The sequence below is a fragment of the Danio rerio genome, chromosome 18 (assembly GCF_049306965.1).
Source record: "Danio rerio strain Tuebingen ecotype United States chromosome 18, GRCz12tu, whole genome shotgun sequence".
NCBI lineage: Eukaryota > Metazoa > Chordata > Actinopteri > Cypriniformes > Danionidae > Danio > Danio rerio.
In genome coordinates, this window is record NC_133193.1 from 53,878,492 (window position 1) to 53,897,117 (window position 18,626).

The window sequence follows — 18,626 nt, forward strand, 5'->3', positions numbered from 1 at the left end:
CCTGAATCAATCTTGAATTCATCTGACGTGGTGATTCTACAGTTGCTATGGTAACACAACAACTACAGTAATTGATCTGTTGTGGTGATTCTACAGTTGCTATGGTAACACAACAGCTACAGTAATTGATCTGTTGTGGTGATTCTACAGTTGCTATGGTAACACAACAACTACAGTAATTGATCTGTTGTGATGATTCTACAGTTGCTATGGTAACACAACAACTACAGTAATTGATCTGTTGTGGTGATTCTACAGTTGCCATGGTAACACAACTACAGTAATTGATCTGTTGTGGTGATTCTACAGTTGCCATGGTAACACAACAGCTACAGTAATTGATCTGTTGTGATGATTCTACAGTTACTATGGGAACAAAACTACAATAATTGACCTGTTGTTGTGATTCTACAGTTGCTATGGGAACACAACTATAGTAACTGATCTGTTGTGGTGATTCTAATAATAAGAAAAATAATGTTATTTCAATGTTACACTGAAAGACACAGACCCGCTTTAGGGCCGCCTGTGTAAATATGACTTAATAGAACACAATGTACTGTATTAATACAATATATTTGGACTAGAAACAAGCCAATTACTAAATAAGACAGCATGTTTTGCAGTATTATATGACTGAATTTAATCCTGTGATTAAGAACTAAAGTAAAACAGTATATTGTGATCTCTCTCCACCTCTAAAATGCTGTACATCTTTAAGATTCTCTATGAGTTATATAAGTAATGATGTGTGTAATGACGCAACTGTGCGCTCTCAGTCTGTTTCAGTCGTATCCTGCAGTATAAAACAGTATCTACAAGCAAACACAGTTGGGCCAAAGTGCAAAGTCTGAGCCTTAAATGCTGGAAGACGTCTCTGTTATACTGGAGTTAACGTTGCGGTTGTTGTGTGTGTTTGTGTGAGTCTCTGTCCACCGACCGGTCAATTTCACTGCTATTTCCTGTCCAGCTCCTGACCCAAACACCGGCATGTGTGTGTGCGTATACATGTTCACAGAAGCAAACATTCTCCTCATGAAGAAGCTGCATCTTAAACACTATTGTAAAGATTAATGATTTGCAGCTTCAGACTAAAATTAATGCTGCTGAGCTGCTTTAGTGTTTGTAGAAATAGTGTTCGGTCAAATATCTCATTATGGAAAGTGTGTGAGTGTGTGTGTGTGTGTGTGTGTGTGTGTGTGTGTGTGTGTGTGTGTGTGTGTGTGTGTGTGTGTGTATCTATATGTGTGTGTGTGCATGTGTGAGAGGAAGAGTGTATGCCTTTGTACATGTGTGAGTGTGTGTGTGTGAGCACATGAGTGTGTGTGCACATGCATGTGTGTGCTGATAGTATATGAGAGTGAGTACGTGTGAGTGTCTGTGCATGTTTGCAGGGGTGTGTGTGTGAGTGAGAGAGAAAGAGAAACACTATCACACCTTATTTGGTCTGGAAAATAAATGTCTAGCACAAAGAAAGTCACCTATATTTGTCCTTGCCAAGATTTTATTTTTCTGTCAAAAAAGGGTAGGACCTTAGTGGGAAACGCTAGTTTATCAGCTCAAAAACTAGTGGATTAAATGCATGATCTGTGTGTAGCATTGTAGACAAGCTGATCAATATTAATGTTGAATAACAGTATGATTTTAGATGCCGAGCAGAAAACCTGAATATTAAGCCACACTTACCCGTCACCTGTTACAGACCATTTTGAGGGATGTAAACAATAACCATAGATAGTCCTGACAGATTTCCTATTTTACATTTTAAATTTGTATAGGCTTCTGAGAAACATAAGTTCTGCAATTTGATAAATAATGTTACGACAGCTGTTATAACGTCAGGTTATGATGGAATTGCCTTATGTTACAGATATCAAACAGCAGGAAATGTTCATGAGCCAATTTCACACCACGTTGAAATATTCTAAAGGAATATTATAACCTTTTTTGTTCTGTATATCAAGTAACGTTAAGATTAATTAACAAGAATTATATGTATACAGACTTATATGTATATCTTGTTCGGTAAACTGATGATTCGCGGACTGTTGTAAACAGTTCTGGGTTTAATATTATACACTGGTCAGTCTGGATGCTTTGCTGAGTCGAGTCGCGAATCACACTGAAAAATTCAGTTCAAATTGGTGAACTGGCTCGACTCACTTACTAAAAGAACCGATTCAAAAGAATGATTCATTCCTGAACCGACACCAACAGTTCCCACAGCCATACTATGGTTAAACGAGTCTCCTTGGACTCGAGTTTGAAGCTGTTATTAGATACTATATTGTAATGTTGTACTCACGTATTTCTGGAAATCTTCTCTTCTAGGAGAGTTCATCTCTTTTCTCTCCTCAGCTGATGAATCGTCTGTCGCGAGCACTCGCACTGAGAATTTCACGGCTGCTAATATTACAGTGAATTTGGATTCCTCCATATAGGCGCATATTTGGTGCGGGTTTTGCTATAGATTATATAACGCCAGAGAAACGGGAATATCGCTGGTTTTCGTCGTTTGTTTCGACCGTTGTTATCGATTGCAGCAGAAATTGTAACGGTTGACCGCAGCACGTGATCTGCTTAGGCGGAGGGATACACGATTACTGTTCCGATGAGCGCGCAACATTATAATTGGACACGCTAATCTACATAGATTTTATCTGCTCGTTTCTACTCCAACTATCTAAAAATACTTTAAACAAGAATTATTTTCTAGAAAAGTAAAAATACCGTCTTGTTTTTTTAAAGAGATAGCCTAATTATTAAAATTGAGTCCATTTTTCTTTAAAGCAAGCAAAGTAATCTGCCAGTGGGGTAACTTAAGTAAAATAATATTGCAAAGCGAAAACTGGACTATTTTTACCCCAATGTCTGATTATTTTGCTTGTTTTAATTAAAAACTCTTTATTTTGACTCATTATTTCTGAAAACAAGGCAGCATATTTTACTCATGGTTTTTGAGTTAAGACTTTTTAGATATTTGGACTAGAAAAAAGACAAAAGCATTTTATTGCAATGTAAGTTTAACCACAAATCCAGTCTAAATGTTTGGAAATTGAGATGTATGCATCATCTGAAAGCTTAAAGATTAAGCTTGGTTTGTTAGAACAACTTTGGCTCAGATATGACTATAAAAAATCTTGAATCTGAGAGTTTAAAAATCCTAATATTGAGAAAATCAAATTTAAGATACCCCACATGAATAAAATGCAGTAATTTGGTCATTTATAGTAAATAATACTGTGTTCTTGAATGATACTGTAGTAACCTTTGTAGTTCCTAACACAACAACTATAATATAAACAACAAACTCACCTATTACTACTATTACTATGCAATTTTTAACTGGTTTTGTGCTCCAAGGCTAGTTATGATCTCTATATTATTATATATTATCTCTACTATACTATCTCTCTATGAAGCTCTGTGTCCTCAGTGGCTTCTTCTTCTTTTTCTTCCTCTTCTTCTTCTTGTGCTCTTTAGACTCACAGATGTGCTGAACACCACTGGCCAAACCGGACGTGTCTTATAAGGGCACAGCGCATTGTTTTTCTCTTTAACAATCTGTCCCTGTACTCCATGTTCTCAGTGAAGTTTTTTTTTGCGAGGAGATTTTTGGGTCATCTATAAAATCATCTCTCCTCCGTGGACGGTGGATTCTAAACTGAAAAATAAGAAGACAGTAAAATATATTCACACAGGAGAAAATCAATTGTCTGGGCTCCAGTGAAGCCCATTAGGAAACCACACAACACAACACTGGAGGAAAAAGCTTTAATGTACACCATTAGGTCATGAATCTGACTCTTACCGCTCAAATCAGAGCATTCTCAACTCTTTTCTTATCAGTTTTGTGTTAATGGAGGTTATTATCCATTATGCTGGAAATTAATAACACATTTGTTAATGTTTACCAGCTCAAGGAAAGGAATGAAGCCAGCATGTTTGGCTGTTTTGTTGTCACCTTTTTACAAGACTTTCTTTGTTTGTTTTGCTTGAATATATACTTATTGAACAGGTATACCTACATTCTTGGTACACCATAAAAAGTCATCCATCAGCTGGTTTATTTCACCTCCAAAACAACCAGTTGAGGAATCACGCATTGGAATAATACTGTAGTAATTTACAGTAAACACTATTGTTTTTGTATACTGAAGTACAGAACTTTAATTCACTTGTGGCAATTCTACAGTTGCTATGGTAACACAATAATCACTGTAACTGATCTGTTGTGGCGATGCTACAGTTGCTATGGTAACACAACAACTACAGTAATTGAATTGTGGTGATTCTACAGGTACTATGGTAACACAACTACAGTAATTGATCTGTTGTGGTGATTCTACAGTTGCTATGGTAACACAGCTACAGTAATTGATCTGTTGTGGTGATTCTACAGTTGCTATGGTAACACAACAACTACAGTAATTGATCTGTTGTGGGGATTCTACAGTTGCCATGGTAACACAGCTACAGTAATTGCTCTGTTGTGGTGATTCTACAGTTGCTATGGTAACACAGCTACAGTAATTGATCTGTTGTGGTGATTCTACAGTTGCCATGGTAACACAGCAACTACAGTAATTGATCTGTTGTGGTGATTCTACAGTTGCTATGGTAACACAACAACTACAGTAACTGATTTGTTGTGGTGATTCTACAGTTGCCATGGTAACACAACTACAGTAATTGATCTGTTGTGGTGATTCTACAGTTGCCATGGTAACACAACTACAGTAACTGATCTGTTGTGGTGATTCTACAGTTGCCATGGTAACACAACTACAGTAATTGATCTGTTGTGGTGATTCTACAGTTGCCATGGTAACACAACTACAGTAACTGATCTGTTGTGGTGATTCTACAGTTGCCATGGTAACACAACTACAGTAACTGATCTGTTGTGGTGACCCATTGACAGATTATTTTGCTTGTGTTTCTGCTGTTGATTGGCAATGCATTCTGGAAAATTATTAACAGTATTTATGGGCTATTTTTTCAGATAAAGCAGATGTAGATCAGTGTTCTTCACGGCTCTCTGGAATGCCTGCTATGTTGCTGATTAGTAAATTGTGGTGAAACTGACTGTAGTCCAATGTAAACAGCTTCCCACAGAGCTGTGCTCCTGTTATTTTTCAATATTATGCTGATGTTATGCTTGTGGTTACAGCACAGGGTCACTTTCTTCTCACACAGATTTTGATAACTTCAGCTCAAATATAGTCTTGTAGAGTTAAAGACGAAATATACATTGAGTTCTTCTGACGAAAGTTTTATTTTGGAACTGGAATATATAATAATATATAGAAATTATTCCTTTTTGGTTGTGTACAGAACAAACCACTGTGTATAAAATAACTTAAAGTTTGGCATGAGAGTTAGTAATTTTGTCTTGGGCTGTACTGTAATGTTCAGGATGACATATACTGTCAAATTAAAAGTGAACCCAGACAGCATGATAATGATCTTGTGTCAGGGTTTATTCTGCTGTCATGGCTGGCTGCTCAAACTGTACAACATTACAAATAAAACACGTCAGTAAACACAGGAGACTAATGTTGCCACTGCTTAACACCAATACTGAACTGTGTTTGTACAGGATCCTGAACCTGCACAAGATCACTACACTCATTCAAACGGACAGTGCATTTAAAGGGACAGTTCACACAAAAATCATTGTTTACTCACACACTCAAGTGGTTGTAAACTTTTATGGGTTTCTAAACAAGATATTCTGAAGTGTGTTGGAAAAACCAAAACACTAACACCCACACACTGAAAATAAAATGATAATCTGAATGACAACCTAAAAAACGACTGTAAAACTACTGTAAACAACTAAAACTTTTCAAAGTTTAGTTTAATTTTGGTTCAGACTGTAACATTACACTTACTTATGTTTTACACAGCAGATGTCCTTCTAGCTGCTGCCCAGCAGTGGGAAATCCCCATACACACTCATTCTCACACACGCACACACACGCACACACACACACACACACACACACACACTCATACACTACGGCCAGTGTAGTTGATCAGTTCCCCTATAGCGCATGTGTTTGGACTGTGGGGGAAACCGGAGCGCCTGGAGGAAACCCACACCAACACGGGGAGAACATGCAAACTCCACACAGAAACACCAACTGACCGAGCCGGGACTCAAACCAGCGACCTTCTTGCTGTGAGTTTATTACAAAACTCTTTCTCTTATTGTTACCGTCTCTCTGACAGAATTAGGATGAGGATGATTTCTTCTGTAAGGATACTGAGTGGACATTCATGGGTGTGTATGTGCAAGAGAAATGTTGTTTACTTCTACTAAAATAGCAAGAAGATCAGTGTAATCGTTGAGCAGGAGCAGTGAGATCCGTGTGCTGATGACCTTTCCCTTCAGTCTTCACTCAGACACACAGAAACAGGTGCAGCTTCACAACACTCACATCTGCACACAGCTGGAGGAATCTGAGATATCAATGATCAGAACACACACACACACACACACACACACACTGACACATTCACATGCGTGCACTCGCACACACACATTTGCACACTTACATACACACACACACACTCAGTCAAGCACAAACGGACACATGCACTCACATGTTGGCGTGGGTTTCCTCCGGGTGCTCCGGTTTCCCCCACAGTCCAAACACATGCGCTATAGGGGAACTGGTCAATGAAACTGGCTGTAGTGTATGAGTGTGTGTGTGTGTGTTTGAATGTGAATGACTGTGTATGGGTGTTTCCCAGTACTGGGTTGCAGCTGGTGCAGCTAAAATATCAACTTCCATATAAACGGCGCTTTGAGTGAGTAAGCATTTGGGTACTGTGGAGTGGATTGTCTACACAACTCATTCAAACTAGTGTGTGTGTGTGTGTGTGTGTGTGCATGTGTGCAGGGGTGGATTTAACCAATAAGCATCTGCTTATGGCCCCAGGAAATCTGAGGGCCCCCAAATAAATACTTAGAAGTATAAATAATACCTATAACTTATATATGAAACAATTTTCTGTCATAGTTTGTATGATGAGTGTATAAGTATAATGTTTCATACATCGCAAATGTGTCCCCACCCTCAATCATGGAGCAGTCTAGCAGTCAAACTGGGTAAAGATTTAGCTTTAAAACAAAGTAGTTCATCTGTCATATTTAGTTGTGAATCCATTTTAAGAAAACAAATAGTTTAGAAAGTTTTACAAGAAGCTTTACATGTTGTTAGTGTTATTTTGCATTAAGATGAAATGTAGAAATGGCGATTGAGTGATTTAAGAATAAAAACAGCTAAATAAATCAACTAAAAATAAGTTAAAGTGTGCAAAAGGTGCATTTTAGAACTTTAGGGCCCCATAGCCGGAATTGCTTAGGGCCCCCAAATCACTAAATCACTAAATCCAACTAAATGTGTGTGTGTGTGAGTGTGTGTGTGTGTGTGTGTGTGTGTGTGTGTGTTCTTCAGACTTCTGCTGAGTGAAAGTGAGAGCTGTTTGTGTTTCTCACAGTTCAGTTTTTACAGTTCTCTAAAGCCTCGGCTGCAGACTAAACAGGCAGAAAAGAAAACAATCAGATTTTCCTGTGATTCAAGGCAAGATTATAGAGCAGAACTGACCGGACGATTACACGGAAACATCTGGAGCTCAACACACAGTATCTGACTCTCCTTCTGACTCTCACACAGAGAAAAACTGGCATGTAAACATCAGATGAGGGACACTGAGCTGAAGGGAAAATACAGCACTGTGGTGAACGCTGGAATCTCTGGAAACTGAGCCTTCTGTTTCATACTTATTCAAAACTGATGAACGATATTTCAGCATCGTAATAACAGGATGACGTCTCATATTCCAGAGCAAAACCCTCTGCTTTATTCATATGTCATAATATATCAACAACATTTAAATGGGTATACCACAAAATGTCAATTAAAGGAGACCCATTCTGCTCCTTTAACAAGCTGTAAACACGTCTCTGCTGTGTCTTGAGTGTGTGTGTGTGTGTGTGTGTGTGTGTGTGTGTGTGTGTGTGTGTGTGTGTGTGTGTGTGTGTGTGTGTGTGTGTGTGTGTGTGTGTGTGTGCGTGTGTGTGTGTGTGTGTGTGTGTGTGTGTGTGTGTGTGTGTGTGTGTGTTTGAGTTGAGAACAGCACACAGATAATGTTCTCCAGCTCTGAAACTGACCCTTTCAGGCTTTGATCCTAATTGTGGTGTTTTGGTGACTGTCACTTTAAATGCAAATGAGATTGTGCTTTTTTCAGAAGAGGGCGGAGCTACAGATGCATATGCATGAGCATAGTGACAGGTGTGCAACAGCAGTGTGTGTTTGTGCATGTGTGCTTTAGTGTGTGTGTGTGTGTGTGTGTGTGTGTGTGTGTGTGTGTGTGTGTGCTTGACGCTTGTGTCAGTCTATGTCTCTCCTGTCTCTGTTCATCTAGAACTCCACATCTATAATCCTCTTAGTCTATGCTGACATCATCTTCAGCAGCTCAAACACTCTGATGGCTAATGGACAGACGGCTGCTTCTCACTCAGGCCTGCTGGACATGCTAATGAGATGAAGAATAATGGGCGGGGCTTTCCTCCTCTGATGACAGGTACAGCAGGAGAATGTCCATCACAGTGTTTCTGCATCAAGTCTGATTATAATGAACACAGTTCACTCATGATGAGCATCAGAGGCTGCTGGAGACACACACACACACACCTGACACACACACTACTGTGTTTAACCCCATAAGTTTTTTAGATCCTCTTCACTGTTTCTGTTAATCTTACAGTGAATATGAGTAAGAGAGCGGTTCATTTGCATAATTATTCACTGCTTGTTTCTTCAGAAATGTTTTCCTCCAGATTTTCTGCTGTTTCTTCACATGCTCAAACTCATCAGGCTGTAAAACCAGTTTCTGTTGGCGAGATCATAACACATTTGATTTTGTAACTTAATTATGACGCAACGTGTGTTATTATTGTGAGAAGAGACTGGAGGACACGGAGAAGTGAAAGAAGAAGCAGTAATCCCGCTGGTTGTGGCTCTTTCTCCGGCTCCTCCTCTTCTCTAAAGGCGCCATAAACTCTGAAACTCCACCGCTGCTGCGCGCGCAGAGTCACTACTGCGAGTCGAGTCGCTCAAACGATTCATTTCATTGATTCGATTCAGTTAGGCGAAGTGCACTGAAATTGGCTGTTTCTGAGGGAAAAAATACATCTGTAAATACAAAGAGTGTGTTTTGTGTTAAATTGAAGACTATTTTTTTTCTAAACTGATTTCCCAGATAAAAGTGCTATAATAATAATAATAATAATAATGATAATAATAATAATAACAATAACAATAATAATAAAATAATACATAATAATAATAATAATAATACATACATACATAAATAATAATAATAATAAACAATAATAATAATATCAATAACAATAATAATAAAATAATAATAATAACAATAATAAAATAATAAAATAATACATAATAATAATAATAATAATAATACATAAATAATAATAATAATAATAAACTACATTAATAATAATAATAATAATAATAATGCATTTCATTTGTGCTTTTTTTAAACCCAAAGTGCTACAGTAAACGTAAACATAAAAATACAACAAAAATACAACAAAAATAATTTATTATTCATATTTTACAGAAATTTCTGTTCTTTATTTTAACATGAGAAATGTACTTTCTTAAGTATGAATATTTATGCCTTCATATTGAAAGGATACATTTATTGCATTAGAATGTGCACCTTTTTTCCTTAGAAAAATTTATAAATTAATAAATTATATGAAAGTATATGAAATAAATAATTAGACAGACTTTTAAAAGAAAGAAAGAAAGAAAGAGAGTCATTCCTCTGCTCCAGTGATTCACTCGCACCTTGCGTATCGAGTCATAAAGAAGATTCGGTTCTCTGAGCGTTCGGTTGGTCAGCGTGTGTGGAGTCGGTGTGTGTGTGTGTGTTTGTGTGTGTTGAGTGTGTGTGTGATCGGAGTCTCCGGTTGGTCAGTGCTGTACAGCGGCAGCAGATCTCCATCAATGCGGTGGCGGATCCCGCTGAATGCGCCCGGGGAAGCGCGCTGATCGGCGGCTCTGCTGGTGAGTGATCCACGCCTGGACGATTTATTTCGCAATGCTTTTTACCTTGAAATGCCTGCGCGAGGGACAAACGAGTTTCAGTTTTATTGCTTTCCGCTTCACGCCCCCAGCTGAAGTGAAGTTTGTCCAGATGAGGCTACTTATTTCAGCTCCAACCAAGCGATTTTATCTTGAACAGACATCTAATAGACCTCTAGTGCGGATATCTTCACTAAAACCATCTAAATTAGACTAAAATCGGACTATTCATCAAACAGACTTATTAAACAGACTTCAGATGTGTCGTTATTTATTCATGTGTAGGCTATTTGATGATAGTTTTGGCTTTTATACTAGATTTTCACTCACACACAGCCCAAACGTGTCCTTGTTTTAGCTAAGACATCTTTATGTAGACGTCTATTAGATGCTGGGCTGTTCTCTGTTTCTCAACACTGTGGTCTTCTGCTGTTAAACTCAAGATTATAGATCAGAAATGCTGCTCAGTGGAGTGATGTGACACTCAGTGCTCTGCATAACTGAGTATTCTGAAAATGAATATTGTGATCTCAGTGAATAAACTTTGGCTCAATTGAATAAAACAGATTTAGTAAACAGATATATTTATTAAAATAATAATTTAGTCACCAAACATCTCTAGAAATAGAAAGATAATATATTTAAATTCACACCAAATATTGCAAACAACATTTCTTACTGCACAATTTTATTTATCTTTTGTTTTTCTTCATTTATCATTTATTCATTCATTTTCAGCTTAGTCCCTTTATTAATCAGGGGTTGCCACAGTGGAATGAACCACCAACTATTCCAGCATATGTTTTACACAGCGGATGCCCTTCCAGCAACAACCCTACACTGGGAAACACCCATACACCATTCACACACACACACTACAGCCAATTTAGCTTATTTAGTTCACCTATAGCGCACGTGTTTGGACTTTCATATTGATCTTTTTTATCTAGCATATTCATTTGGGCTACTAATATTTGGAATGTGATCTTCAGTTATTTAGTTAGATTAGCTGCAGATTTGGCCGCAGTACAGACTAATCTCATGTATATGTACAATATTGTGGAGCATCCTATAGAAAATAATGATGTAAAAGAGAGATTTGAGAAGGGAAAGCTCAGATATGCTGGACACTGTATGCATGCTTTACTGAGGTAAAATATTTGAATGGCACAGGGCACACTGCGGGGACAAATACACTGGATAATAACTCTAGCTTAAACAACAAACGATGTGAGTAATAATAGTGTCTGAAACTGCCTCAGACTCTCGTTATGATTTAATTGTTTAACTGAAATTGGCTGTTTAATAATTCATAATTCACAAGTGTTCGTCTTCAGAGCGGCAGACGGAATCTCAGCTGCATTCATGTATTGATATTCAGGTTTATTGGTGAAGTGAAATTAACAAACACTGAAGGCTGCAGGTTCAGATGTAGAGTCATTATTAGTTTCTGTTTCTTTATTATTCACTTGAACAGTCACAGCACATTCATCTGTCTCTTTACGGTTAAACATTTTCTTTAAAAATTGTGTGTGTGTGTGTGTGTGTGTGTGTGTAGGTGTGTGTGTGTGTGTGTGTGTGTTTCTATGATAAATAATTATTCTGAAACAGAAGCAGTGTTTTACCAATAGAAGCATCTTTTTATCACTTTAATTCATTAATTGAATAAAACATTGATTTAAAAAAATGCAATCATTAATCATTAATCAATCATAGTGTTTTTGAACAGTAGACAGTTTTCTTGATATACCTTGATATGAGACATCGATGACACTCTAAACAATACTGGGTTGTTGTAACCCAACTACTGAGTTAAAAAGTATAGTTTAAATTGAACTGAATAATTAACCCCATTGGGTTTATTCATATTTGACCCAACATTGGGTTTTTTACATTTTTCGTCATTTCAGTTTTTCGAAAGTTCTTTCGGCTTAGTCCTTTATTAATCAGGGGTCTAACCCTAACCCTCACCCTAACTCTAACCGCCAACTATTCCAGCATACTGTATGTTTTACATAGTGGATGCTCTTCCAGCTGCAATCCAGTTCTGGGAAACACCCATACACACTCATTCACGCACACACTCATACACTACGGCCAGTGTAGTTGATCAGTTCCCCTATAGCGCATGTGTTTGGACTCTGGGGGAAACCGGAGCACCCGGTGGAAACCCACACTAACACGGGGAGAACATGCAAACTCCACACAGAAACACCAACTGACCCAGCCGGGACTCGAACCAAAGACCTTCTTGCTGTGAGGCCACAGTGCTGACCACTGAGCCAACATGTCGCTGTTTTATTGTTATTATTTATTATTATTGCGTTTATTTTTATGATTTTACTCTAGAATTAGCTGCAAATGTGGCAGAAGTAAATATATTTTTGTTTCTGATGTATAGGGATTTGAATTTTACATACATTCAGATGATTTGCTGAACGTTTCTGAATTATTTACTCATTTCGTCTCCTCGGAATTATACGGTTCTCTCTGCGTTCTGGATGATTTTGAGAGTTTAAGCTTCAAACAATCCATAAAGCAAACAGCATGTGTGTGCAACATTTGCTTTTTAAATAAATATCTTAAAATGTGAACAACTTATTAAATAATGTAAATAAGCTGTCCTTTAATAAGAATATGTCAATAACTCAATTTTGACAAAAATGTCAGATGGAACCTCATAACTGTAAGGTGACGATTTGTATTTGACTGAAAACTGAAGGAGGAACTCTCAATGCGATCTTTACGTTTGCTGAACTGTATAAAATCTGCGATCATGCACTGATATTCAGGAAAATGTCACTCCTGCTTGTGTGATATTACATTATAGTAATTATATTATAAATAAGCCCATTCAGGAATAGTTTCTGCCTGAATAATTTGATTTGAATTATAGACTTCTGACTGCATTCTAATAGGCTTTATCACACAGACAGTGCGTTTGGTCTGTCAGCACAGGATTCATATTCCAAGCATTTTTTATTTTTAGGGTGGTACGGTGGCTCAGTGGTAAACATTGTGGCCTGACAACAAGATGGTTACTGGTTTGAGTCTCGGCTGGGTCAGTTTGTGTTTCTGAGTTTGCATGTTCTCCCCGTGTTGGTGTGGGTTTCCTCCGGGTGCTCCGGTTTCCCCCACAGTCCAAACACATGCGCTATAGGGGAACTGATCAACTACACTGGCCGTAGTGTATGAATGTGTGCATGAGAATGAGTGTGTATGGGTGTTTCCCAGTGCTGGGTTGCAGCTGGAAGGGCATCCGCTGTCTTAAACATATGCTGGAATAGTTGGCGGTTCATTCCGCTGAGGCCACTCCTGATGAATAAAGGACTAAGCTGAAGGAGAGTGAGTGAATCAACTTGATTTAATTTGTGTTATAATTCAAAAGGAAAATAATGCAAAGTTTTGGAGGTGGTAAATGTACCCACAGTTCTAGAATCCTCCATAATATAGGGTTATCAGCTGACATATTTCAACGCTCTGACCTTCATCAACTCATCTTCCTCTTCTTCTGCAGATCTGACCTCTGACACCATGACAGCGGAGTTTAATAACCTGACGTCGCTCATCAGTAACGCGACCGACTCGCCCAACCAAACCTCAGGATGTTCGCTCACAAAAACCGGCTTCCAGTTCTACTACCTGCCCACGGTCTACATCCTGGTGTTCCTGACCGGCTTCATCGGCAACAGTCTGGCCATATGGATGTTCGTCTGCCACATGAGACCCTGGAGCAGCATCTCCGTCTACATGTTCAATCTGGCGCTGGCCGACTTCTGTTACGTGCTCTCGCTGCCCTTCCTCATCTACTACTACTTCAACAAGACCGACTGGATCTTCGGGGACGTCCTGTGCAGGCTGCAGAGATTCATCTTCCATGTTAATCTCTACGGGAGCATCTTGTTTCTAACATGCATCAGCGTGCACCGATATTCCGGCGTCGTGCATCCGCTGAAATCGTTGGGACGGCTGAAAAAGAAGAACGCGGTGCGCACTGTCGCCCTCGTGTGGTTCATCGTGGTAGCAGGAATTGCGCCGATTCTCTACTACTCCCGTACGAGTCGTAAAAAAGAACACACCACATGCTACGACACCACGAGTCAAGACGAGCTGCCTGGATATTTCATTTACAGCATGTGCTTGACGGTGTTCGGCTTCTGCATCCCCTTCATCATCATCCTCAGCTGTTACGGAGGAATCGTCAAGGCTTTAATATGTAATGATATGGACAATGCTCCGCTTAGGAAGAAGTCCATCTATCTGGTGATCATCGTGCTGACCGTATTCGCCGTCTCCTATCTGCCGTTCCACGTCATGAAGAACCTGAACATGAGAGCGCGGCTGTACTTCCAGAGTCCCGATATGTGTGCATTTAATGACCGCGTCTACGCCACATATCAGGTGACCCGCGGCCTGGCCAGCCTCAACAGCTGTGTCGACCCAATACTGTACTTTCTGGCCGGCGATACATTTCGGAGGAGACTTTCCAGAGCCACCAAGAAGTCCTCCAGGAAAGGAGATCATCCTCTGCAGTCTAAGAGTGAGGAGACGGCGCTCAACAGCCTGCCGGAGTCAGTGCAGAACGGTGAAAACCGCATGTGAGAGAACTCGAGCGCCACGCAGCATGACTTCTTCATTCACACCCATGCGTTAGAGATGGCTAAGATAGAATCACACTATCAGATTCAGTGGTTTCTCATGGGCACGTCTCAGCGAGGGGCACTTCACCTAAAACACCCAACAGCATCTGGCTGCAGCTTTATGATGCAAGCTGAGACTGCATATCTCAGCGATGCAATGTCAGACGCAATGCACTGAGTGAAGATAGTGACGTCACTGTTAGGGGTGTTAGGGGTTAGGTTAAAAAGCATTGCATGCAGCTCAGATTGCATCTGCACCAGCTCTGCATCCAGACCCCTCTCACAATATTAGGTATTTTCCATAATACTGTAGCAAAAACAAAGTTAATCCCAATTCACATTCTTATACTACACCCTAAAGCTATGTCTTATTTTGTGAAGGAAAAATATCTGCTTTTGAGCGTGTGACAGAAGCTTTGGGACACACTTCTTCCTCATCACCAGATCCATATGTTGCTTAGTCAATCCACACACCATCCACATTTCTGTCATGTTTAATGTCCTGCCTTATTGGAGAAGCAGCAGCAGGGTAATCTCCCGCTCACCAGTCTGTCATGCAGAGAAGTCTCCTCAGGTGTTGGAGAATTCTGCATTCAGTTGTTAATGTCCAAACACGTCTATACAGTAGCTCAGCATTGTGGTTGCAGATGAAATACAACCCAGAAAACACTAGATCTCTACTTGACGGTGGATCTCACGTGTCCATCACGTTTGTAGTTTATTTACACTTTTCACCTGCGTTTGTAGTTCTAAACGAATTCACGTCCAATGCGCAGTGCACTGTGGGTAATATGGACGCTTCTACACTTCACATTTTTACACCTTTGGCATACTCTTTAACATACTACGATTTGGGACGTACTCATTCTATTGTTGAATACTATTTAAGATGGATAGTATGTGAGTCAGGATGCAGCAGCCGTTTGTTTCTCAGAATACAGCGGTTCCTCGTTAATCGTAGGAGTTACGGTCCAGTCTGCAATAAAATCCGCAAAGTAGTCCCGGTTTATTTTTTACACTTATTATAGATGTTTTAGGGCGATGCAGGGGCGCAGTAGGTTGTGCTGTCGCCTCACAGCAAGAAGATCGCTGGTTTGAGCCTGGGCTGGGTCAGTTGGCATTTCTGTGTAGAGTTTGCATGTTCTCCCTGCATGTTTTCTCCGGGTGCTCCAGTTTCCCCCTACAGTCCAAACACATGCAACACAGGTGAATTTGGCTAGGCTAAGATGCCCGTAGTGTGTGTGAATGAGCGTTTATGGATGTTTCCCAGAGATGGTTTGCATCTGGAAGGGCATCCGCTGCATGAAGTGTGCTGGATAAGTTGCCGATTCATTCCGCTGTGGCGACCCCTGATTAATAAAGTCGAAAAGAAAATACTTTCACGATTTTTTCACATAGGCATTAACATTTTCACACTGTTCTCCCTCGTTTAAACTCTCGAGTAACTTCTACCTTCCTTTATCATGTCCAGAAGTCCAAGTTTTTGTGCGATGGTTAGCATCTTCTTGACTTTGGGTGCAACCGTGGGTGCTTTTGATGGTGCAGAATGTTTCATGGCATTATGTTGTGTGTTAATTTCCAAACAATCAGGATCACACTTCAGAGTCAGTGTGGATGAGCCCTGAGGAGGATGTGTTCCCAAAAAATGTCCATTTTGAATGCAATAGACTTCAGGTTTCTGATTCAAAGTATCATGCAGTGTGACCCTCCAGTGTGTTTACATGACCAAGGGTTCCACAATGAGTTTTGGATTGATCTTTATAAACTAAACCCAGAGATTTGGATTTGGATGGCAATTAAATCAGCACACAACCTCAGTAGTTTAGTAATGTAGCTGGGATTTTCATGCATGTTGTGAGGAATAACGACTGTAAAATCACCCACTACCCCCTGCAAATGGTGAAAATCCCCCACGTCCCTGTGAGAAACCATTACCATCCGAATAGTTCTGTAGAGTGTTGTAAATCGCGGTACTGTACTCTGGTCAGTGTTACTCCTGTAGAGCTCTGCAAGTGTTTCTCCCGTTTTAACAAATGTCTTGATCAAAGAGTCGAACACCATGAAGCAAATCAACCTATATGAGGAGAATAACACTAGAAATGTAGATCTGAAGCACATGTAGATGAAAACCAGACGATAGATCAAAGATACAGACAGTGAGCTGAACCACTTTAATGAGGGACTACAATCCCATGATGCACTGCCAATGACACAATCACGCTAAAACAGTGGAGAGAGACATAACAAGTCATTTAAACTTGTTAGTTTAATCTTTGGGGAATAACACACACACACACACACACACACACACACACTTTACTTAGCTATTTAAATGGAGATAATGCATAGACTTCTGTTGTGTTCATTCAGAGATTTCACATGTGTGACTGCATATATATGCAGATATTTCAGTATTTTGAAAGTGTTGTTAAACTTGATAATATCCTTGGCTGTGCTTCATGAGATCTGTACAATCTATTTAGTTGCTGCAGCTCTCTGATTGGTGGAATTCTCTGTACGGCATTATGGGTAATGTAGTTTTTTACACTCTAAACAAATCCTGGGTTACCATAACCTATTGGTGGGTCAAATATATAGGTAAATATTTCCAATTAAATTGAAATTTTACACTTTTTAACCCATTGTATTGGTTTGAATTTGACCCAATGTTGGGTTACAACCACCAGGCATGTTTTTAGAGTGTTGTAAAACAAATAAGTGTGATTAGATTCAGTGTTCAGCATAAGCAATCACCAACAGCCTCAGCGCTGCATCGGGTCCGTCTGTAGAGGATTATATCATTGTTAAAAATTAATTTCCCTACAGAGAGACGAATGGAGTCTTGCCGTCTGGGACTGGACTGTTGCGCACTGCTGCTTTCACAGTTTTACTCTAATGTGATTTCCACGAATAGACTGCAGAGCCGCCGAATGAACAATCGCTAACAATGATTTAACAGTCATTAATGTCACAGATAACACGAGCACTGGCGTTCCACTGTACGGCACATGTTCTGTCATGATCTCAGAACAGTTCAGATGCACTAAACATGTGGGAAAGGATTGATTGTACACTTGATGTGTGTGTGTGTGTGTGTGTGTGTGTGTGTGTGTGTGTGTTGATATGTATTCTACTGTTACTGTATAGATGTGTAGATATCAGCCCATGACTTATGAAGGGACTCTTATAGCCAAGTAGTGGACAAATACTGTATGTTTATAATGTATTTCTCTGTAATGATCTGTCCTATTTAAAGCTAAAACAAATACACACGTCTAAATAAAAATCATGTTTACGGAGTCTTCACACATGGTTTTCATTATTCAGTTATGTATTTTTGTGAAATGTCTACCTTAATAATTATACATGCATTATTCCCGCTGGACACTCCTAACATGTTGAGGTCAAAGGTCATGAGCACATATCAACACTGGGTTCTTGCCTCTTAGGTTACACAGATTTGCCTCCGCATGTAAACACATGAGCATTTTCAGTGGAATACAGTCGCTCTCAGTGTAATGCTTTGAGTAGTGTTGACCACAGATACTCTACTCTCCTGCCACACCACTGATTTGGTGAGTAGTGGTGCTCTTAATTGAGTATGATTGTTCAGTCCTCTGGTGTAACTCAGCAGCACTTCTCTGTGTTCAGCCCATTCCTCTGGTCTTCTGTCCTCCAGTTTCTTCACTCCCCTCTCGTTGAGTCTATAGGTATTGTGCATTGGTGCCAGACTCTCATCGCACACGTCTCCTGTTGTTTCCCCAAGACTCTCTTGTTTTTGACTCTCACAGGAAAGAAGCAGAAGGGAAGGGGATTGAGGGAGGAATAAATAACGGCGCATTTTCTGTTCCTCTCC

At 39.6% G+C, this 18,626-nt stretch overlaps 2 protein-coding genes across 3 annotated transcripts in view; one reads left to right on the forward strand and one right to left on the reverse strand.

Annotated features, from left to right (window-relative positions):
* Positions 1-2,619, reverse strand: part of ube2q1 (ubiquitin-conjugating enzyme E2Q family member 1) — a 75,656-nt gene extending 73,037 nt beyond the window's left edge. For both annotated transcript variants that reach the window (XM_073929109.1, XM_068214770.2), the window contains exon 1: positions 2,306-2,619. In XM_073929109.1, the coding sequence (XP_073785210.1) occupies positions 2,306-2,437 (132 nt within the window). In that variant the 5' untranslated portion in view covers positions 2,438-2,619. The remainder of the gene's footprint in view (positions 1-2,305) is intronic.
* A 7,346-nt stretch (positions 2,620-9,965) lies between these two features.
* Positions 9,966-18,076, forward strand: p2ry1 (purinergic receptor P2Y1). The gene is made up of 2 exons (XM_001343319.9): positions 9,966-10,112; positions 13,648-18,076. The coding sequence occupies exon 2, from the start codon at positions 13,665-13,667 to the stop codon at positions 14,730-14,732; it is 1,068 nt and encodes a 355-aa protein (XP_001343355.1). The 5' UTR covers positions 9,966-10,112; positions 13,648-13,664; the 3' UTR covers positions 14,733-18,076.
* The last annotated feature ends 550 nt before the right edge of the window (positions 18,077-18,626 follow it).